This window comes from Acipenser ruthenus, chromosome 28, assembly GCF_902713425.1.
Source record: "Acipenser ruthenus chromosome 28, fAciRut3.2 maternal haplotype, whole genome shotgun sequence".
NCBI lineage: Eukaryota > Metazoa > Chordata > Actinopteri > Acipenseriformes > Acipenseridae > Acipenser > Acipenser ruthenus.
In genome coordinates, this window is record NC_081216.1 from 1,305,452 (window position 1) to 1,324,025 (window position 18,574).

Below are 18,574 nucleotides of genomic sequence, written 5' to 3' on the forward strand. Positions count from 1 at the left end.
CGTTTTACAGTGCAGTGTACTCGTGTGTCTGCAACATGATGTGGGTCTCAATACAAAATAGGGTTTTCTGAGTTGTACATTTGTAAATACAGTTGCTATTCAAACGTGTAATCTATGTCTTCCATGCAGCATTGCATGGAATGGATGCTCATTACAGGCATGCTGTAATATGCACAATATAGACACTGCCCGTTTGTAGTCAGTAAACTAAATCGCGCGTGTTGTGTGCGCTTCGGGTTTGGTTCTGAAAGCAGTGAATTTGGATTCGGTGGGTTGGATTCGACAGGGTTAGATTTGACGCTGTTTTCTGTCAGACTGTCCCCCCGTCGGATGAGGGCTGTGCTTTACCTGGTTAAACACTAAAGAGGACCGCGTTCTCCGTCCCAGAGAAAGCGCTCCGTCCAAGCCACAAAACGACGCAATGTTTGGATAAGTTGATTAGCTGACGTTTGCAGTTCACTAAATCATTTTTTTCAGCTGTTAGCCATGAGCATGTTTGCCATTTTATTCTCGTGCTTCAAAGCACTGTTTAGACTTAAGAGAATGTTATAACACAAAACCTCCTTAAATATGCATTAAAACTGGTATTGTGAAAAGGGGCGGGGGGTGCCTCTGTTTGATCTCAGCGCCCAAGGTGGTATAGCGATAAGAAGAAAAAGAACACGCTAAAACCAGTTGCTGTCAGCCCCTCCTCGCAAATTCAACAGTTATTTGATGCCGAGAATGCCAGCTTGTGATTTGAATCGAATTGACTTTCGCACAGACTTGCAGTGTACATGTCTCCCCTTGATAAAAAGCACAGACGGGGTTTTAAAAGAAAAGAGCAAAGACTATAACCTAACTCATGGTGCTAACCAAACATTTGCAGAAACATGTCTGTGACCAATCGTTATATGCGAATTAACAACAGTAGCAATAATACTAATACTAATAATAACAATTATTATTATTATTATTATTATTATTATTATTATTATTATTATTATTATTATTATTATTATTATTATTATTATTATTATTATTTCTCCAACACAGCCATATTGGCCATATACAGATTCTTGCTGGGATTAAAATGTTAGTGTCCTTTCCCGTACTAAAACTGTGTGCACAGATGATTTGAGCTAGTTTGACTAGTCGTTGATACAAACAACTTTCATCTGTCCTCTTCCAATCCCTATACTTATCCTGTTTTAAGAGTTGATATACAAGAGCGCTTGAAATGTAAGGTGTCCGATGTTACAATTGACCCCATGGCCAGGGTCAGTGGTAACATTCTATGAAGAATAATTAAATAACTAACAACACATTTAATTTAACTCAAGAATTGAATGTTTTATTGAATAAGATCAGTTTTCAAATGAAGCTAATATGTTTGTTTTTATTTAACTCAAAAACGGAATATCTTTGATTTGTCACCTACCAGCCCCGCTGCTGCCTCCCCCGTGCACGCTGCAGTATCATGCTTCTGTAACCTCTCTCTATCGATTGTCTTCCAGCAAATTATTATTGTTACTTTTTTATTTTCATTGATTTTTTTTTTTTTACACAGGTCGCTCAATATTACTTGTTACAATTATAACAGTCATCATCCTATATCTAGCGACCTCCATTTGCCTTTAGCCATGAAGAAACGGGATATGTTGTCCTGCCATAACTTATAACTGACTGTATGTATGTATATATATATATATATATATATATATATATATATATATATATATATATATATATATATATATATATATATACACACACAGCTACTAATAATACTATAGCTATGTTGATATTTTGCAACACTGGTAGGGCGTAATGGATTCATAACATTATTTTTTATTTGTCTTTTTTTTTTTTAGGACTTTTATTACAACTCAAACTTATTCAAAGTCAGCACTTAAAGAAGGCTCGGCGCTAAGACCCGGCTCGAAAACCGAACCCTTCCTGCCATCTGTCAAACACCCCCGAAGGACCCAAAACTTTACTTATTTATTTATTTATTTATTTAACTCCCCAAACTCTTTCATTCATCTCAGACGCGGCCAGCCTACGTTGAAAGAGACGTGCATATGTCACCGCGGGGAAACGCTAGAAAAACGCATCACTAAAGTAACATGGAACCTCACCGCAAGAACGCAAGAAAAACATGCCTGTACTTTTCTGTGTTCATTGCTTTTTTGGTGTCCATCGCAGCGCAGTATGACAATTACAGCTTCAAGAGCTATCCGCAGAGCGAACTGATGCCCCTAGAAACTGCCTATGAATACGCGCTGGATCAACATGCAGCTGGACACTGGCAGGACAGCATTAAATACATGGAGATGAGTTTACGAATACACCGACTGCTGAAGGACAGCGAGGCGTTCTGCAGCCGCAGCTGCAGCGCAGTGGGCAGAGACCAGCCGCGCGACGCTGTTCTTGCGAACCGCGAGCTCCGAGTTTTTAATCATGTCCTACAAAGAGAGTCCTGTTTGAAGAAATGCAAAGCCCATTGCCCTGTGTTCTCTGTCGCCTACCCTCGGAAGACCGTCCTGGAAGCGTTTCGTATTAGGATGCCTTACAGGTATCTGCAGTTCGCCTATTTTCAGGTAAAGCGAAAAGTTCGAGGAACACTTTAAAATATAGGTGTATGGAACATGTATTATTATTATTATTTAGCAGACACCCTTATCCAGGGCGACTTACAAGATATCACATTATTTTTACATACAATTCCCCATTTATACAGTTGTGTTTTTACTGGAGAAATCTTGGTAAAGTACCTTACTCAAGGGTACAGCTGCAGTGTCCTCCACCTGGGATTGAACCCACGACCCTCCGGTCAAGAGCCCTAACCACTACTCCACACTGCTGTCCGTTAAATTAGAATATTAATAGTTCTTTTTTTTTTAAAATTAATATTGCCATCATGATCATATGACCATTATTATTATTATTATTATTATTATTATTATTATTATTATTATTATTATTATTATTATTATTGTATGTCATGTTTAACCAGTTGTTAGCTGTCACCCATGTGCGGGACACATTTATGTTGTAATGATTGTAACCCTCCAGGCCCCCTAACACGCGTGGATCAATGTCTTTCCGCTCATGCAGAAGTTTGTCTTTGAACGTGCAGTAGAATCCTTACAACATAGCAAATATCAAATCAGCTTCAATGAAATAAAACTGTCAGTACAGGCTAACCACGATAACACATGGTTAATTTATAACAACCCCACGTTTTTAACGGTCAACAGCAAGAACCGATGTTTCCGATTTGAACAATCATTTACCGGGGTCGAAGGGCTCGATACAGCGATCTCAGTATGACCGACGCTTAATTTTCTTCATTGTGAATGTGTTATTTGTCTCAGTGAAAACAAAGAGCGTGGTTGTCCAATTCACAGATAAAGCTAATTAAAAGAGAACCCCACTCTAGAATAAACAGCCTTTGCCTGTCAGCTGTTTTCACACATACCTAAAATAAAATTGAATTACTGTCTAAAGTTGACTTTAAAACTGTGTTGCCTTAAATAGTTTTTTTTACGGTTTGCTCTGCGTCCGCATGGACAGTGGGACGCGCACGCTTTTTGTGTGCATGTGTGAACGAGCGCTTTTAATGTATTACTTTATTTGTGACTCTGCTGTACCAGAGGGCTTTCGAAACGCCACGTCCTCCGCTCATCTGTTCTCACTTAAGGCCGGTGTTATACCAAAGTAGTGTCTTTGGAAGCAAATGTGTCTCACTTGTAATTCATTTGCGCTTGCCTAGTTTATTTGTGGCTGAGTCTCTCAACCTTCATATATCTTAACTGAAGTCTATTATACAACATCTTTTGTCAGTGAGAATGTTTGCATCATCAGATTCCACACATTAAAAGGTGAATGGACAGGGTGTGCTGCTCTTCTGCAGCAGTAATTAGCAGTGTCTCAGATCTTCAAAAACAAAGAATGCAAAACAATTAAAATACAATATGAGAGTTGTGCAGCCTGGTTTCATGGTGCAAATGGAAATGCGATCTAGGCAGGGTTCAAACCCGGGCCTCACAAACAAGACTGCTGGACTGTAAGTGTGCGGTTCATAATAGCTGTGGTACTCTGACGGACCGCAGTTTGCAGGCTAGGCTGTTCTGTTCGGGGAGCAGTGCTGGCACGACCCATGGAGCTGGTTAGCAGTGGGTTTTTTTTCTCTACATTTATTTTTAAAAGGAGAATGTATTCTTGTATGCTCTATTGTGCTGCTTTAAACATCAGTGTATTGCAATAGTGGACAGATCGACATGCATATAAACCTTCTCGTTTTGCCCTATTATTTCCAGAGGTGATATTAAACATTATTTAAAATCATGTAACATCATGTAATCAAAGAAACTACAACACGATATCGCAAAAGTCTACCGGAAGCCATAATAGTAGTACAATAGTATTTCATGTTAGATTTCGAAATGTCAACATGTTTGACAGTTTTCCTTAAGGCATTTCGTTAAGAAAACTACAAAGCGTTATGTCATTTCAATATGTTAATAACGTAACATTGTTCAGCAGGTTTCATTCGACTTTATGAAGCAAGTCCGGTTGATGCAAAGCGTTTGGCCAGGGCTGTACGTGGAGTCATATGGTAACCCTACAAGTCAGAAAACAGTGGTAGCAGTTCAGTGGACAGGACTGGCTTAGCTTTGTTTCCCCAGCTCGCTTTCAGCTCCTCCTATTGAATTGTGTGAAGCAGGCCCCTTGCACTCGGTAATCTCCTCCCACTGCTCTGCTTCGACCTGCAGAGGAACAACCTTGAAAAGGCTACATCAGCAGCTCACACCTTCCTGCAGAGGAACCCCCAGGACCCGATGATGCTGAAGAACCTGAACCACTTCAAGACCCTCTTCGAGGTGGATGAATACCTCATCGACCTGGAGGAGCAGGCCTATGAGGTGGGGCCCCCCTTATAAAAATCTCCCATAGCACAAGCATAGCAAAGGGTAGTAAAGCAGAGTGGAAGCATGGTAAAGCACAGTGGAAGCATGGTAAAGCACAGTGGAAGCATGGTAAAGCACAGTGGAAGCATGGTAAAGCACAGTGGAAGCATGGTAAAGCAGAGTGGAAGCATGGTAAAGCACAGTGGAAGCATGGTAAAGCACAGTGGAAGCATGGTAAAGCACAGTGGAAGCATGGTAAAGCACAGTGGAAGCATGGTAAAGCACAGTGGAAGCATGGTAAAGCAGAGTGGAAGCATGGTAAAGCACAGTGGAAGCATGGTAAAGCACAGTGGAAGCATGGTAAAGCACAGTGGAAGCATGGTAAAGCACAGTGGAAGCATGGTAAAGCACAGTGGAAGCATGGTAAAGCACAGTGGAAGCATGGTAAAGCAGAGACTGCCTGCCCTTCTTACTTGCTTATTTAATTCAGGTCAGTGTTCAGCAGAGTCTGTCATCAGTGGCTATGCTTAATAGAAAATACCTCCCCCCAGGCCATAGTGAATACATTTTTTCAATTTTTTTTTTTACATTATTTCTCTCTTTAAAAGAAACATGACACACACACACACCTATACTACAAAGAATGCACCTTTGAGGTAATTTCCTCGTTATCAGTGACGCTGCTCTTTAGTTCAAAGGCCTGTAATAAAGTGCTATAGCACACTGTGTCTTTTGTTACTTCCCTTATAGCAGTGTACCATAGTAAAATGAATTTATTAATTTATAGCAGATACTACAAAGCAACTTTCAGAGACTAGGGGGTGAACTGTGCATCACAACTGCTGATGCAGAGTCACTTCCAATAGTTCCTTGTTTGTTTTACGTCTCATCTGAAGGACGGAGCACAAGGAGGTTCAGTGACTTGCTCAGGGTCTCGCACACAGTGAGTCAGTGGCTGAGCCGGGATTGAATCTGGAACCTCCTGGTAACAAGCCCCTTTCTCTAATCACTGGACCACCGAGCCTCCTATAGTAAAAACACAGCGAAAGCATGGTTAAGAACAGCATGGTAAAGCATGTTCATAAACTATGGTAAATGCAGAGTATAACCATGGGAAAAGCACTGTAAAGCTGCAAAAATACTTGAACTTTTATAAGGGGGCAGGGTTTCACAACTAATTAGTAAAAGATGGTTACATGTTCTTATGTTTTTATGCATCGTGAAGTTCTGGTGTCTCATCACTGGACTCCCATTCTAGAGCCTGTTTGCGAAGTCAGTGAAGATGTACAACGCAGCTGATTTCCGCAGCAGTATTGCAGGGATGGAACAGGCCACCAGGGAGTATTTCCAGGAGTACCAGCTGTGCCTGGCTGCCTGTGAGGGCACCTACGAGGTCAGGGAATTTAAGGACTTCTACCCTGCTGTGGCAGGTCAGTGTTAAACGTTTCTGGTACATTCTCTCGGCTTTGAAATCTCTCTGAAAGAAGAGCGTCAGACAGCAGCCCTCATGTTAACGTCTCTCCCTCTCTGTCTGATGACACTTATACTCTAGCCATTTCTTTTTTTTATGGCAGTTCGCTGCACTTTCCCTGCAGCCTCATTATCATTTATGCAACTATAAACATATGCTGTGATTAGAGGTGGGCTCAACATGGGTTTCTCAAGAATATGTACTTTTTTTAATGATACTTAAAAAAAAAAAATTGATAATAATTGAATTGAATTATCATGGATTGTTCTGATGGAATCAAATCGGCCAGGCGCATTCTAATGCGATTCTCGTCCTGTGCTGTGTGTGTTCTTCTTCTCAGATCACTATGTGGATGTCCTAAAGTGTAAAGTCAAGTGTGAGACCAGCCTCATGCCTAACGTGGGGGGCGTCTTCGTGGAAAAGTTTGTGGCCACCATGTATCACTATCTCCAGTTCTCTTATTACAAACGTAAGAAACCCTGGATTTCCATTTCTTGGTAAATACGAGAGAGCTTTGCCCTTATAAATTACCCTTATAAAAGTGTACTGCACTTAATTTGCACAGTTTCCCTGTACTCATACTATAAATATACTGTAGTTTACCCTGTTTTTTTTTTTTAATATGCTTTACTATACCTGTCGGGACTTTACAATGTTTACCTCTGCTTTACCATGCATTCGATATGTTTTATTACACTATGCTTTTACTATGGGAAAACTTTTACAGATGCTGGACCATGTGAAGTACATAAGACCTAGATCAGTTAAGCATCCCAACTACTGGTGCGTGTATTTCTGATGGAATCAACTGTTGGCAGACTCTGGGATTCCTTGATTATATCCCTCAGCATCAGTCATAATGGACAATAAGCTGAACGCAGCTAGTTAGCAAACAGTACCAAGCAGTTTCTAACTTAGTTCTGCATTCATTAAGCACGGATGCTGTTGTTCTCTTTCCAGTGAATGATCTGAAGAATGCCGCGCTGTGTGCTGCCAGCTACCTGCTGTTTGACCCCCAAGACGAGACCATGCTTCAGAACATGGTTTATTATCGCTTCCACCAGGAGCAGTGGGGCTTGGAGGACAAAGACTTCAGACCCAGGCCTGTGAGTTTAGCCTGGCCAGTGTTTTTTCTACACGCGCCTAGTTTCGGAAAATAAACGAATGCATTTTAACGTGAAACCCGGCCTTTGATTTCTGTTTCAGGAAGCTCTTCAGTATTTCAACCAGACCACCATGCAGAAACAGATGCTGGAGTTTGCGCTACACTACCTCCAATCGGATGACGAGGTAAGAAAACGATTGAGAGAGACTCGGGGAATGAACAGCAGGGGGCAGGACTGAGGAACGCTGTGATGTGAATCTCTCATTGTCAGACTGTTAGCACCCTTATTAAAATTCCCATAAGTAAAACCAATGCAAAGTGTAATGGAGCACAGTGCAAGCATGGTTAAGCATAGGGAAGCTTTGTAGAGATATGGTAAAGTATATTACAAAAAACAGGGTCAACTATGGTAAATGCATTATATAACCATCGAAAAAGCATGGGCAAACTGCACATTTACTGTGCAAATGGGCAGTGTCGTTGTCCCTCAACATTCATGAGAACCCAAAATGTAAACACATTAAGTGACAAAAACAACTTTCTAAATAATCCACAGTTTCTGTGTCAACAGCATTGGTTACTGTTTCCTCTAATAGGGTCCTTGGAATTCAGGGATGGAAAAATGACTCCAATTGCTTAGCAGTTTCACCCATTCCATGTTTGTCTTTGTAAACTAATAGTAAAACCAGGAATGGATCACACTGCCATGCAACAGGAATCTTTATTGCCAACAGTTCCAGGGATGGAAATAAGACTCCCATTGCAGTTTAATCCATTCCTAGTTTTACTACGATCCACTGTAGAGTTTGTTCCGCCAATCAGAATGGGTATTGGGTACTCGTTTAATCATCCTTGTTTAATTGTCTCTCAGGATGTGGTGAGCCCTGAAATGACATACACCTCCCCGGATGAGCCTCCAGATTCTGAGTTCGAGGGTGTTGGAGATTATGAGGAGTCCATCTACACTAACTGGTGGCAGAAGCCTCAGAGCAGGGGTGACGCTGGAGAGCCCTACGTCTGACACTAGAGCTATTCACTCAACACTGAGGCAACCAGCTCTGGTCTGGCCATCCCCTTGAGCATCAAGTGTCTTTGTAGCAACGACCACAGACAGATAAGCAAGGACCACAGATAAGCAAGGACCACAGAAAAAGCACATTACAAAAAACCAGCATGACAAATCACTCCTAGTATCCTGGTCGTTTGAAGTCTTTGCAATGCAGAGCAGAGAAATAGGTTGCAGTCTCTCCAGTGTAAAGTTTGCACACTTTATAATCTGTTAGTTGATTCCTTCACATCTAGCCTTTTTCAAACATTACCAGACAGTTCGGCTGTATTGCACTGCACAGACCCCAAGGTTTTTTTAGTTTTTTCTTCCGAATCGGGTTTTGCAAAAATGAAAAATACAATACACCCGCTCCCCCTTTGAAGGTGCTAGTGTTTACCTTTGACTGTAACAGGAAATTATTGTGCTGTTATTAATATATATATAATTTCCCATAACCCAGACCATTTTTGTTTTAAGGAGAGGTTTGATTGTGTGTGTGTGTTTTTTTTATATATATATATATATATTTGAAAGGACATTGTGAAAATAAATAAATAAATACAGTGTAAATCCCACTGCTAGTCCGTTATTAATGAATTAAACATAAATTGTATGTAGTAAGAATACAGAGCTGTCCATGAAAGAGTCATATTGATGACTAGCACCAGAGAGTCCTCCTTAAAAGTGCCAGAACCCCCCCCCCCACAGAAACAAAACAAATGACAAATCTGTTTAACTAGATTAATACACACCATTAAAGCATGCGCCGTGTTTAAACACTTCAGTGGCTATTTGATGTAGCATTTTGAAATTATTACCATCTCTGCAGTATCACTTCAATGTGAGTGTATGCTAAATATTCTGCTGTTATAATCTGTAGTAAGGAAGCAAGCATTTCCATCTGTATAAAATCCAGGAGCTGTAGCAAGACCCTGTAAAATATAAAAACAAACAAGCAAACAGCTGCAAAATAATAATAGTAATGTTTGAAGCTGACACCCTAGGATCCTTCAAGAAGCTGCTTGATGAGATTCTGGGATCAATAAGCTACTAACAATCAAACGAGCAAGATGGGCTGAATGGCCTCCTCTCGTTTGTAAGCTTTCTTATGCTCTTATGTTATTCAGATCAGATCAAAATGAGATCCAGATTTCAGATTATTTTGATTTGTGAGAAAAGAGGGGAACAATGTATTAAAATTCCACAGCAGCACTGCAAAGTGACAGACTGGCACATTTCGACAATAGGAGTCTTATTTCCATCCCTGGGGGTCACAAAAGTGATAGGCAATTAGGGTTACAACCACTAGGGGTGATAAAAGTACAATGAAATGGTCCTGTACCAGCTGTATCTAGTCAAGGAATCCTGAATGGTTGGCAGCTCCTTCCAGGTACTCTCAACAAGCAATTAAGGTAAGACCTCTTTTGATCATTAAATAAAAATAATTGCACAAAGCTGTGTCATCGTAATTTTCTTTAAAGTTGTATTATTATTATTATTATTATTATTATTATTATTATTATTATTAAGAACATAAGAAAGTTTACAAACGAGAGGATGCCATTCAGCCCATCTTGCTCGTTTGGTTGTTAGTAGCTTATTGATCCCAGAATCTCATCAAGCAGCTTCTTGAATGATCCCCGGGTGTCAGCTTCAACAACATTACTGGGAAGTTGGTTCCAGACCCTCACAATTCTCTGTGTAAAAAAGTGCCTCCTATTTTCTGTTCTGAATGCCCCTTTATATAATCTCCATTTGTGACCCCTGGTCCTTGTTTCTTTTTTCAGGTCAAAAAAGTCCCCTGGGTCTTATTTAGTCATTTAGCAGACGCTTTTATCCAAAGCGACTTACAGAGACTTACAATAGGACAATATGTCTCATCCAAATAATGTGATATCTTGTAACAATTGTAAGTCGCCCTGGATAAGGGCGTCTGCTAAGAAATAAATAATAATAATAATAATAATAATAATAATAATAATAATAATAATAATAATAATAATAATAATAATAATAGTACACTGTTTTTCATTATTAATCTTGCTTTGTAACCATGTACTGACTGCCCTGTAATAAAACATGGAAGTCGTCTTGGGATAAAGGCGTCTGCCAAAATAAACAAATAAGAGTCCAAATGTGTTGAGTTTTCGTAAAAAAAAAGTGCGTAGTCCCTCTGGTGGCCTGGATATGTAATGACGGGTTAACAGATGCATTGGGACGCCTCCAGTTTGAGCCTCGTCTTCGTCCTCGTCAATTTCCATTTCTGAACTACAATTCCCACAATGCAATAGCAACGGTCAGCCAGTGCCCTCGAGGGTTTTAATAAACAGTTGTTTATTTGTGTTGTGAGAAATAATAAAGCTGTAACATTTTTTTTTTTGTATTGGAACTTATGAAAGAGACTCTCTGAGAGAGTTATATCTTTACTGCATGGATAAAATACAAACAGAACGAATAAAAACACGTACCATAATCAGTGCGTTAGAAATGAGAAATGCGTGTTTTTTAAATTAAGTTAAATTCTGCTCGTGTCACGACACCTCACACCTGTGTTATTAATCAGCGAGATAGTCATTATTCACGAGAGTTACTGAGAGAAGCTGGACGAGACACGGTGAGAGAAACGGAAGATTTAGTTATTTTTTTATTTGAAATAACCATGTCTGTTCTTCAAAGATAAAGTTCTAATTTTAAAAAAAAATCACTGGATGTGTTAGAATAATTTGTTAGTTTTGTATATTATATATTAAAATAGTTGTTACGTTTTTAACTCAACGGCATTCAGAAGCATTAGGAAAAGGTATTAAAGCGTTGCGCGTCATTTTAAGGGTGGCTGTTTCGTTATATTTTATTATTATTATTATTATTATTATTATTATTATTATTATTATTGCAACTGGTCTACCAAAGAAAAGAAGAAAAAAAACTCTTTGAAGCCCTGCGAAATTCACAGGAGAATTAAAAGCGACAGGACTAGCCTGCAATTCAGCCCTAAACCTCCAGGTGTCGGTGTAGCCCACTAAACTGATCTAAAGAACGATTAAGGAATCAGCACATTACATCATTACGAGGCACAATTGGCTATTACAGAAATCGACGCGTTTAAAGAAAAAAGCTTACCGCGAGACTAAGTTTTAAATATTATTTTTTTTTTTAAATGGATGCATCAACAAAATCAAAAAGCATTTCTTTGAGAGATCGCACGCAGCGATGTGCACCTGGTGTCTCGACTCTCCCTGATTGCAACGCACGGTAAGGGACTAGTCAGTGGATCTGATACAGCGGTTTTGAAAGCCGTAACGTTATAGAGTTAATCAAACAGCTGCAGAATTAATACATACATACCGAGCACAAGAGCTGCACAGCGCAGATGCCAATACAAAACAGTGTGTTCAAACTTTACACAAAGTTTATGATGAACATTTGATGCGCACTGTAAATCAGAAATTAAGGCAATATGCAAAAGCAAACGATAGTGGATTTTTTTTTTTACCGAAGTTTGGAGAATTTTCCCAATTTAGCAAGAAAGGCTAAAAGATAAGTACCGCTTATGAGCTTCTTATGATTTGATTTTTTAAAAAAAATTAGTTATATTCAAAGAACAAAACTTAATAATAATAATAATAATAATAATAATAATAATAATAATAATAATAAAAACATAGATATCAAGGAATTGTAATTATTATTTTAACAAATGATATACATAAAAATGTTTTGGTAAATTAAAACCTATAAATGTATTCATACTTTCGAGTTCTCTGAAATAATGAAGAACAATATTCCTTTTAAAATCCTGTTATATGTATTCACAGGGATGTAAGGGTTAAGTGTGAGTAGCCATCTACAGCTTTCTGTTTATTAGTCTGCTGATATGCGTGCTTTGTAATGGGATGACCAATTCAAATGGGATGACTGTTTAACGATTGCTCATTACGTGTGGAGACTATATATCGGCGTCGTGTGGCTAGACAGAATTACAGGTTAAAAAACAAGTCGTTAAAAACGCAGGGCCCTACATATGACGAATCACAATATTTAGTAATTATCCATGTTTAAATGCACCATTATAGTTAAATGAGTATTTGCAAAATGTGGAAAGTGCGAGATTTTTTTTACATTTAATATGGAACAAAAAGTATACAGTCGGTATCACTGCCAGTACTGGAAACTTGAAAATTAAATTTTAGTTCAGTAATTTGACACTAGGTGGCAGTGTTGGACCGATAGACTTTTTTTTTTTTTATCGAATTCATTAACATTGAGCACAGGGTTGTTGGTTATATGACCAGTGTGTTTTATTATTATTATTATTATTATTATTATTATTATTATTATTATTATTATTATTAATTTTAGGTTATAGCAAAACAGGGATACAATAAATTGTTACATAAAATTATGCTCAACGCAATTGAGGTAGACAACAACTTAAGGCTAATAAAATAAGTCTAATTTTTTTTTTTATAAGAGTTATTATTTTAAGCGATTTGTATTGTGATGTATGTAATTTCATGTTTCCTCTTGTAGTTTATAAATCCATTATGGAAGGTAAAAGAGGAATATCTTCCTTAGCTGTAAAAGGCACCCAAGGCAAGCCACTAAAAGGTAAGGCGGGATAAATCTGGGTCTGGCCTGTGAGCTTGTTGTAAAACTGTTTTGAAAATACCTCTGAATGTGAGTGATTCCCTGTTACAAACGCATAACACGTTATTCGATGACAAACGTTTGGATTATTCATTCAGTGGATTCAGGGGTGCTGGAACTGGGGGTGCAGCACCCCCTGCCTTTGCATGGCTTCCATCATATACAGGGGTCACAGTTTTGTTCAATGGCTTTCAGCATCCCTACTTTAAAAATGGTTCCAGTGCCACTGAATGGATTTCAGTTTCTTTCGAAACGCTGTGTATTGTATTGGATGTCAATGTATCTCTGGGGCCCGTTGTAATGAAGCGCTGTGCCGCTCGCAGTTTCGCATCCCTCTCACGGGACGGTCCCGGGGCTGGTGCTGGTGCTCGGGCAGGGGGACGTCGGTCAGCTGGGTTTGGGGGAGGACGTGATGGAGAGGAAGAGAGCCTCTCTGGTGACGCTGCCTGAGAAGACCGTCCAGGTGGAGGCCGGGGGAATGCACACCGTGTGTCTCAGCCAGAGCGGCAAAGTGAGTAAGAAAAAGAAAAAACATACCGATTTTACCACAGAGTTCAAGAGCCATGCAAAAAACATACCGCTAACAAAAAGTGTAACTTTATTACACAGCTCGGGCGCAGCGTCAGTAGTTTCTGCTCATTTTAAACGTTGCACGTTTGCATCAATATGCTGCATTTGAATGAAATTTGCTTCTGCTAAAGTCTAGGGATTGTCCTTTTTAAGTCTCATTTCCTAACCCATTAAACCCTTTATAATGGATACTTCAAAAAATGACATGCTGTGAAGCCCAGTCAGCCATATATAAATGTATTTATCCAATTATAACCTTTTTTTCTTTTACTTCTGAATCGCTCTGCAATATGTAGTTAGTAAAAATAGACGTCTGTTATTAAAGTCTATCTCAAATCAGCTGACTTCACAATACCCATTGGCACTAATTTTGGACTACTTCCGCAAGTACCCTATTCGCAATACTGAAATGAAGATGTGTGCTTATAGTGCATTACTTGGGTAGTGTAAATAGGGTATTTGATAAAGCAGTGTAAGCTATGTGTGTGTAAGCTATCCTCCTTCAACAAGTGTACTGTAGTTCCAGAATGCATAGTGACTGCTGTCTATTGCAGTGGGGGGCAACCCTGGTCCCAGAGAGACACAATCCTGCAGGTTTTCTGGGTGTCTTTTGGCTCCTGCGAAAAAAAATAAAAAAAATTGTGTTAACCAATTAAGAAAACAGTTGGTTCAATTAAGTAATGGAGGTCTACTGCAGTTAACTCTAATCTGCGTTCTCCGCTTTTAGGTCTACACTTTCGGCTGCAATGACGAAGGAGCTCTGGGGCGCGACACGTCAGAGGAGAGCTCGGAGATGGTACCAGGGAAAGTGGAGCTGGAGAAGAGAATCGTGCAGGTCTCTGCTGGGGACAGCCACACTGCTGCGCTGTCTGAAAACGGTGTGGTCTACATCTGGGGATCATTCAGGGTAAGGGCGGGACCTATACACACCGACACCCAATATTCAGTGTTTCTCAAGAATGGCTATGCATGTTCTTGATTGTATGTATGTATGTATTTATTTATTTATTTATTTATTTATTTTTTTGCCTTCAGGATAATAACGGTGTGATTGGGCTCCTAGAGGCTTGGGCAAAGTGCACAGCCCCCAAGCAGCTGCATACAGCTGAACCCATCCTCAGCATAAAATCAGGTCTGGTGCCGACAGCACTGCATACATACAGTAAAGTGACATTCGCGGGTTGTCTCTGCTAGGAGCAATAGGCTCACTCTTGTATTGAAGGTCCCCCTCCTGGTCAACGCATGATTGCAGACTTCAGTTTGATTATCATATTGAGGACTTGAATACTCTAGACTATCTAGGGATGCATCATTTTAAAATGACAAAATAAACGTATAAAATAACCGCCCAGTTTGATTTGTAGTTTCTGAATGGGTGGACGGCTTGTGACTTTCTGCACACCTGTTTCTAATGCCCTCTTTTTTTAATTGTTTTCCTTTTCCAGGTAATGACCACCTGGTGCTGCTGACTCTGGGAGGTAACCTCTATACCCTCGGCTGTGGGGAGCAGGGGCAGCTGGGCAGAGTCCCAGAGCGTTTCAGCAACCGGGGCGGAAGAGGAGGCCTGGGTAAAGCACTTGTCTATTGTCTTATGTCCACCCTGCTTTGGGGGGAATGTTTGTGTTTACCAATTAAGAAAATAAGGTTGGCCACCCACTGGTTCAAACTTTAGACTAACTCCAAGTGCTGTGCAACGGGAGTGGTTTTTTTCCAAAAGTGAAATGCATTTGTGTGTGCGATATCTTTCAGGGCGCCTCTTGGTCCCCCAGCCTGTCCGGATTAAATCCGGTCGGAAAGTCAAGTTCCAGGATATCTTCTGCGGAGCCTACTTCACCTTCGGCATCACCAAAGATGATCGAGTGTTTTGTTTTGGGCTCTCCAACTACCATCAGCTTGGTAAATAAGCAGCTACATGCACAAGCATACAAACTTTACATAGCTGAAGAGAAGTACTGTAGTCAGAAAGAAGTAGGGGTAGCTTGATGGATGCTGCAAACAAATCTGTTTTGTATGTGTAGTTCATGACCTGCGTTTGTTGCAGGGACACAAGTCACCAGTTCAGTCTTCATGCCACAGGTCACTACAGCCTTTAAGAATTCAACCGCGACCTGGACAGGGTTTTCTGGGGGACAGCATCATGCGCTCTGCCTGGATTCAAATGGTACACTTCCTTGCATTATTTGGCGTCATATATCCGGGTTGGAAATAAGACTCCCAATGCATAGCAGTTTGATCCGTGCCTGATTTTACTATGAGTTTAACAATAAAACACACCTGAACTTGTTACCTATACACTGTGGCTAATCAAGCTGGTTGTAAAGCATGGAATGGGTGAAACTACTATGCAATAAGAGTCTTATTTCAATCCCTGTGCTTTGCATTACTCATTTTATTGAGTCGGGAGTTATTTCCAAAATCGATCCTTCAAACTTACATCGTCCAGCTTGCAATTAAAATGCAGTACGTTTGGTCCTGAAGTCGACGGGCTCCTTTTTATTATGCATGCTTCGTGTTGAGGGGCTCAACGTTGTTTGTTGTTCTTGGGTGTCCAGGACAGGTGTACAGTCTGGGTCGTGCAGAATACGGGCGCTTGGGCCTGGGGGAAGGCAGGGAGGAGAAATCGGAGCCCACTGCTGTTCCTGAACTGACCGACGCAGAGACAGTAGCCTGTGGAGCATCGGTCAGCTTTGCTGTCACCAGGAACGGTAAGGAAGGGCTGATTTCATGCTCTACAAACGCCCACCGCTTGTAGCCAAAATCAAGAACAGGCCTTTTAAATGGTTAAATATTTTAACTATCTCAGCCAAATGGGGGATTTAAAAGAAAAAACCAAAAAACTATAATCTGGAAAGTCAAACCACAAAAAGCATTTTTTGCAAGTTAACTAGCATAATTGTATTGGTGGTAAATTGTTTAATTGGCTATTAAGGAACCTTGACATAAAGGGCCCTGTATTTCTCTTTGATCCGCAGGCCGGGTCTTTGCCTGGGGGATGGGGACGAACCTGCAGCTGGGGACAGGGGAAGAGGAGGATGAGTGGAGGCCGGTGGAAATGACCGGCAAACAGCTGGAGAACCGCACAGTGCTGTCCGTGTCCAGTGGGGGGCAGCATACAGTCTTGCTGGTCAAAGACCGGTAACTCCTACTCTGTATACAGCGGCATTTCATAGCGACTTGGTTAAAAGAAAATATATACATTTGACAGCTGTACAATAGGGATGTAAACGGGTATGATAGTGATGCTTTACGACAAGCTAAGTGAGCCACACTTTTGAGGTATAGGTGCGTGTAACGAAGGCTTGGACTGCAACGCGTTAGGAGTCTGCTTTCTATCCCTGTAAAAGAAAAGATGTTTCTCTAGCTTTTAATGTTTCCGTTTGGAAGGCTAATGGTTTTAAATCTGTGTTACTACCTTTTTAACTCTGTTAAGGTTTGCATGTAGTAAAATGCGCTGGTATTGCAGGGCCTGTCTGTGTCCTGCATTGACTACATGCTAGATGAGGTTACAGTTTACTGGTGTACTTGCATTGAATAGAATCTGCAAAAGCCCAATGGGTAAGTTGGCAACCTATCACTGCTACTTAAATGGAGTTGACCAAGTTGGTATGCAGTCCATCAGGCATAGTTGAGTTTGGTTCTTTTTTTAATTTAATTTAATTCAATTCGTTTGTACTTCAGTGGTTAAATATTGAAGTAGCTCGGCTAAATAAGTATTTTAAATGAACTATAATGAAAAAAGGCTGTGGTGGTTCTGGTGTTTGATTGGAAGTTAATGAGCGTATTTGTGGTAAAGTGTGTAATTAGCCACTGATTTAAAATGCAATTACATTTGAATTAAAACAGATAAACAATTCAATATTTTTTGTTGTCTGTCAAATAGCCAGCCAGACTGGAATTATTTTTTACTGCTGTTTTGCCATGTTGATGCTAGAATGGGATTAATTTTGTTTTTTAAATTAATCTGTTTACATTTTATTGTATTAAAGATTATTACATAAAACGTGGCATTTTGTCTATTTCCAAAACCCATTTCTAATGCTAATACTACTTGTTCAAAATTAGCATTTCTCTTTGTCACATGTTGTACATGCATCTTAAACATGCTGCACTTAAATAGGAATTCCAGGTTCACAGTGTTTCGACCTGCCTTGCTACACGTAACTGAGGGCTCTATGCTGATTGAAATACTGATACTACTGCTTGGTACATTATCTCTGCTATGAATCGGAGTTCTCATGGGATCTGTGATTTGCAGGGATTGAAATAAGATTCCTATTGCATAGCCGTTTTTACCCGTTCCAGGTTTTAATTCAAGTTTGATTAACCACAGTGTTTAGGTAACAAGCTCAGGTGTGTCTTTTTAAACTCCTAGTAAAACCAGGAATGGATCAAACTGCTCTGCAATGAGTCTAATTTTAGTCCCTGAATTGTGGTACTGTATTTAGTCAAATCTGTCTTCACATAGCTACAAGAAGTTGCTTTTGTGAGTTAAATGCTTAGTCAATTAATTTGAATGCCCCTTTATATCTATAATACACTTTCCCCAAATTAGTACTGCATTTTTTTTTTAAACCACTCTAACTAATGCATGTAGAACTGTCAATCTGTCAACTTGCTAAAAGACAGACATTAAGAGTTGCATACTTTTCTATTGCCCTTTTCTGTGTGTGGGTGGTAAGAAGCGAGAACAGTGTCAGGGAGTGAATGGAGGTTAAAGAATTTAAATCCAACCTTTCTAGTGCTCTCTCAAATTACAGCCCAGTAGATTTGCCTGTCCGTTCATTGCCATCTCCAGTCATTTTGTTTCTCTCTCTCTCTCTCTCTCTCTCTCTCTCTCT

General features: G+C 39.9%; 2 protein-coding genes across 6 annotated transcripts; both read left to right on the forward strand.

Moving 5' to 3' along the window:
- The first annotated feature begins 1,981 nt into the window (after positions 1-1,981).
- Positions 1,982-9,722, forward strand: LOC117434880 (cartilage-associated protein-like). Its single transcript, XM_034057558.3, has 7 exons — positions 1,982-2,582; positions 4,761-4,910; positions 6,154-6,325; positions 6,707-6,835; positions 7,327-7,472; positions 7,573-7,656; positions 8,343-9,722. The coding sequence occupies exons 1-7, from the start codon at positions 2,109-2,111 to the stop codon at positions 8,490-8,492; spliced, it is 1,305 nt and encodes a 434-aa protein (XP_033913449.3). The 5' UTR covers positions 1,982-2,108; the 3' UTR covers positions 8,493-9,722.
- A 141-nt stretch (positions 9,723-9,863) lies between these two features.
- Positions 9,864-17,740, forward strand: LOC117434881 (regulator of chromosome condensation-like). 5 transcript variants are annotated; one of them, XM_059003341.1, is made up of 10 exons: positions 9,864-9,931; positions 13,050-13,127; positions 13,490-13,677; positions 14,464-14,643; positions 14,772-14,868; positions 15,182-15,304; positions 15,486-15,632; positions 15,778-15,897; positions 16,289-16,441; positions 16,709-17,740. In XM_059003341.1, exons 2-10 carry the CDS (start codon positions 13,064-13,066, stop codon positions 16,873-16,875), a joined length of 1,239 nt encoding a protein of 412 aa, XP_058859324.1. In that variant the 5' UTR covers positions 9,864-9,931; positions 13,050-13,063; the 3' UTR covers positions 16,876-17,740. The 5 variants fall into 5 exon arrangements, with proteins under 5 accessions (XP_058859324.1, XP_058859325.1, XP_058859321.1 ...); XM_059003338.1 differs by lacking the exon at positions 9,864-9,931 and adding an exon at positions 10,843-11,133; XM_059003339.1 differs by lacking the exon at positions 9,864-9,931 and adding an exon at positions 11,140-11,319.
- Positions 17,741-18,574: the final 834 nt, after the last annotated feature.

Coding starts and splice junctions, on each gene's coding strand:
- LOC117434880 (XM_034057558.3), top strand. CDS start 2,109: ATGGAACCTCACCGCAAGAACGCAAGAAAAACATGCCTGTACTTTTCT. Junction 4,911..6,153: donor TGGAGGAGCAGGCCTATGAG/GTGGGGCCCCCC, acceptor CTCCCATTCTAG/AGCCTGTTTGCGAAGTCAGT. Junction 6,326..6,706: donor CTTCTACCCTGCTGTGGCAG/GTCAGTGTTAAA, acceptor TCTTCTTCTCAG/ATCACTATGTGGATGTCCTA.
- LOC117434881 (XM_059003341.1), top strand. CDS start 13,064: ATGGAAGGTAAAAGAGGAATATCTTCCTTAGCTGTAAAAGGCACCCAA. Junction 14,644..14,771: donor ACATCTGGGGATCATTCAGG/GTAAGGGCGGGA, acceptor TTTTGCCTTCAG/GATAATAACGGTGTGATTGG. Junction 15,898..16,288: donor GCTCTGCCTGGATTCAAATG/GTACACTTCCTT, acceptor TTGGGTGTCCAG/GACAGGTGTACAGTCTGGGT.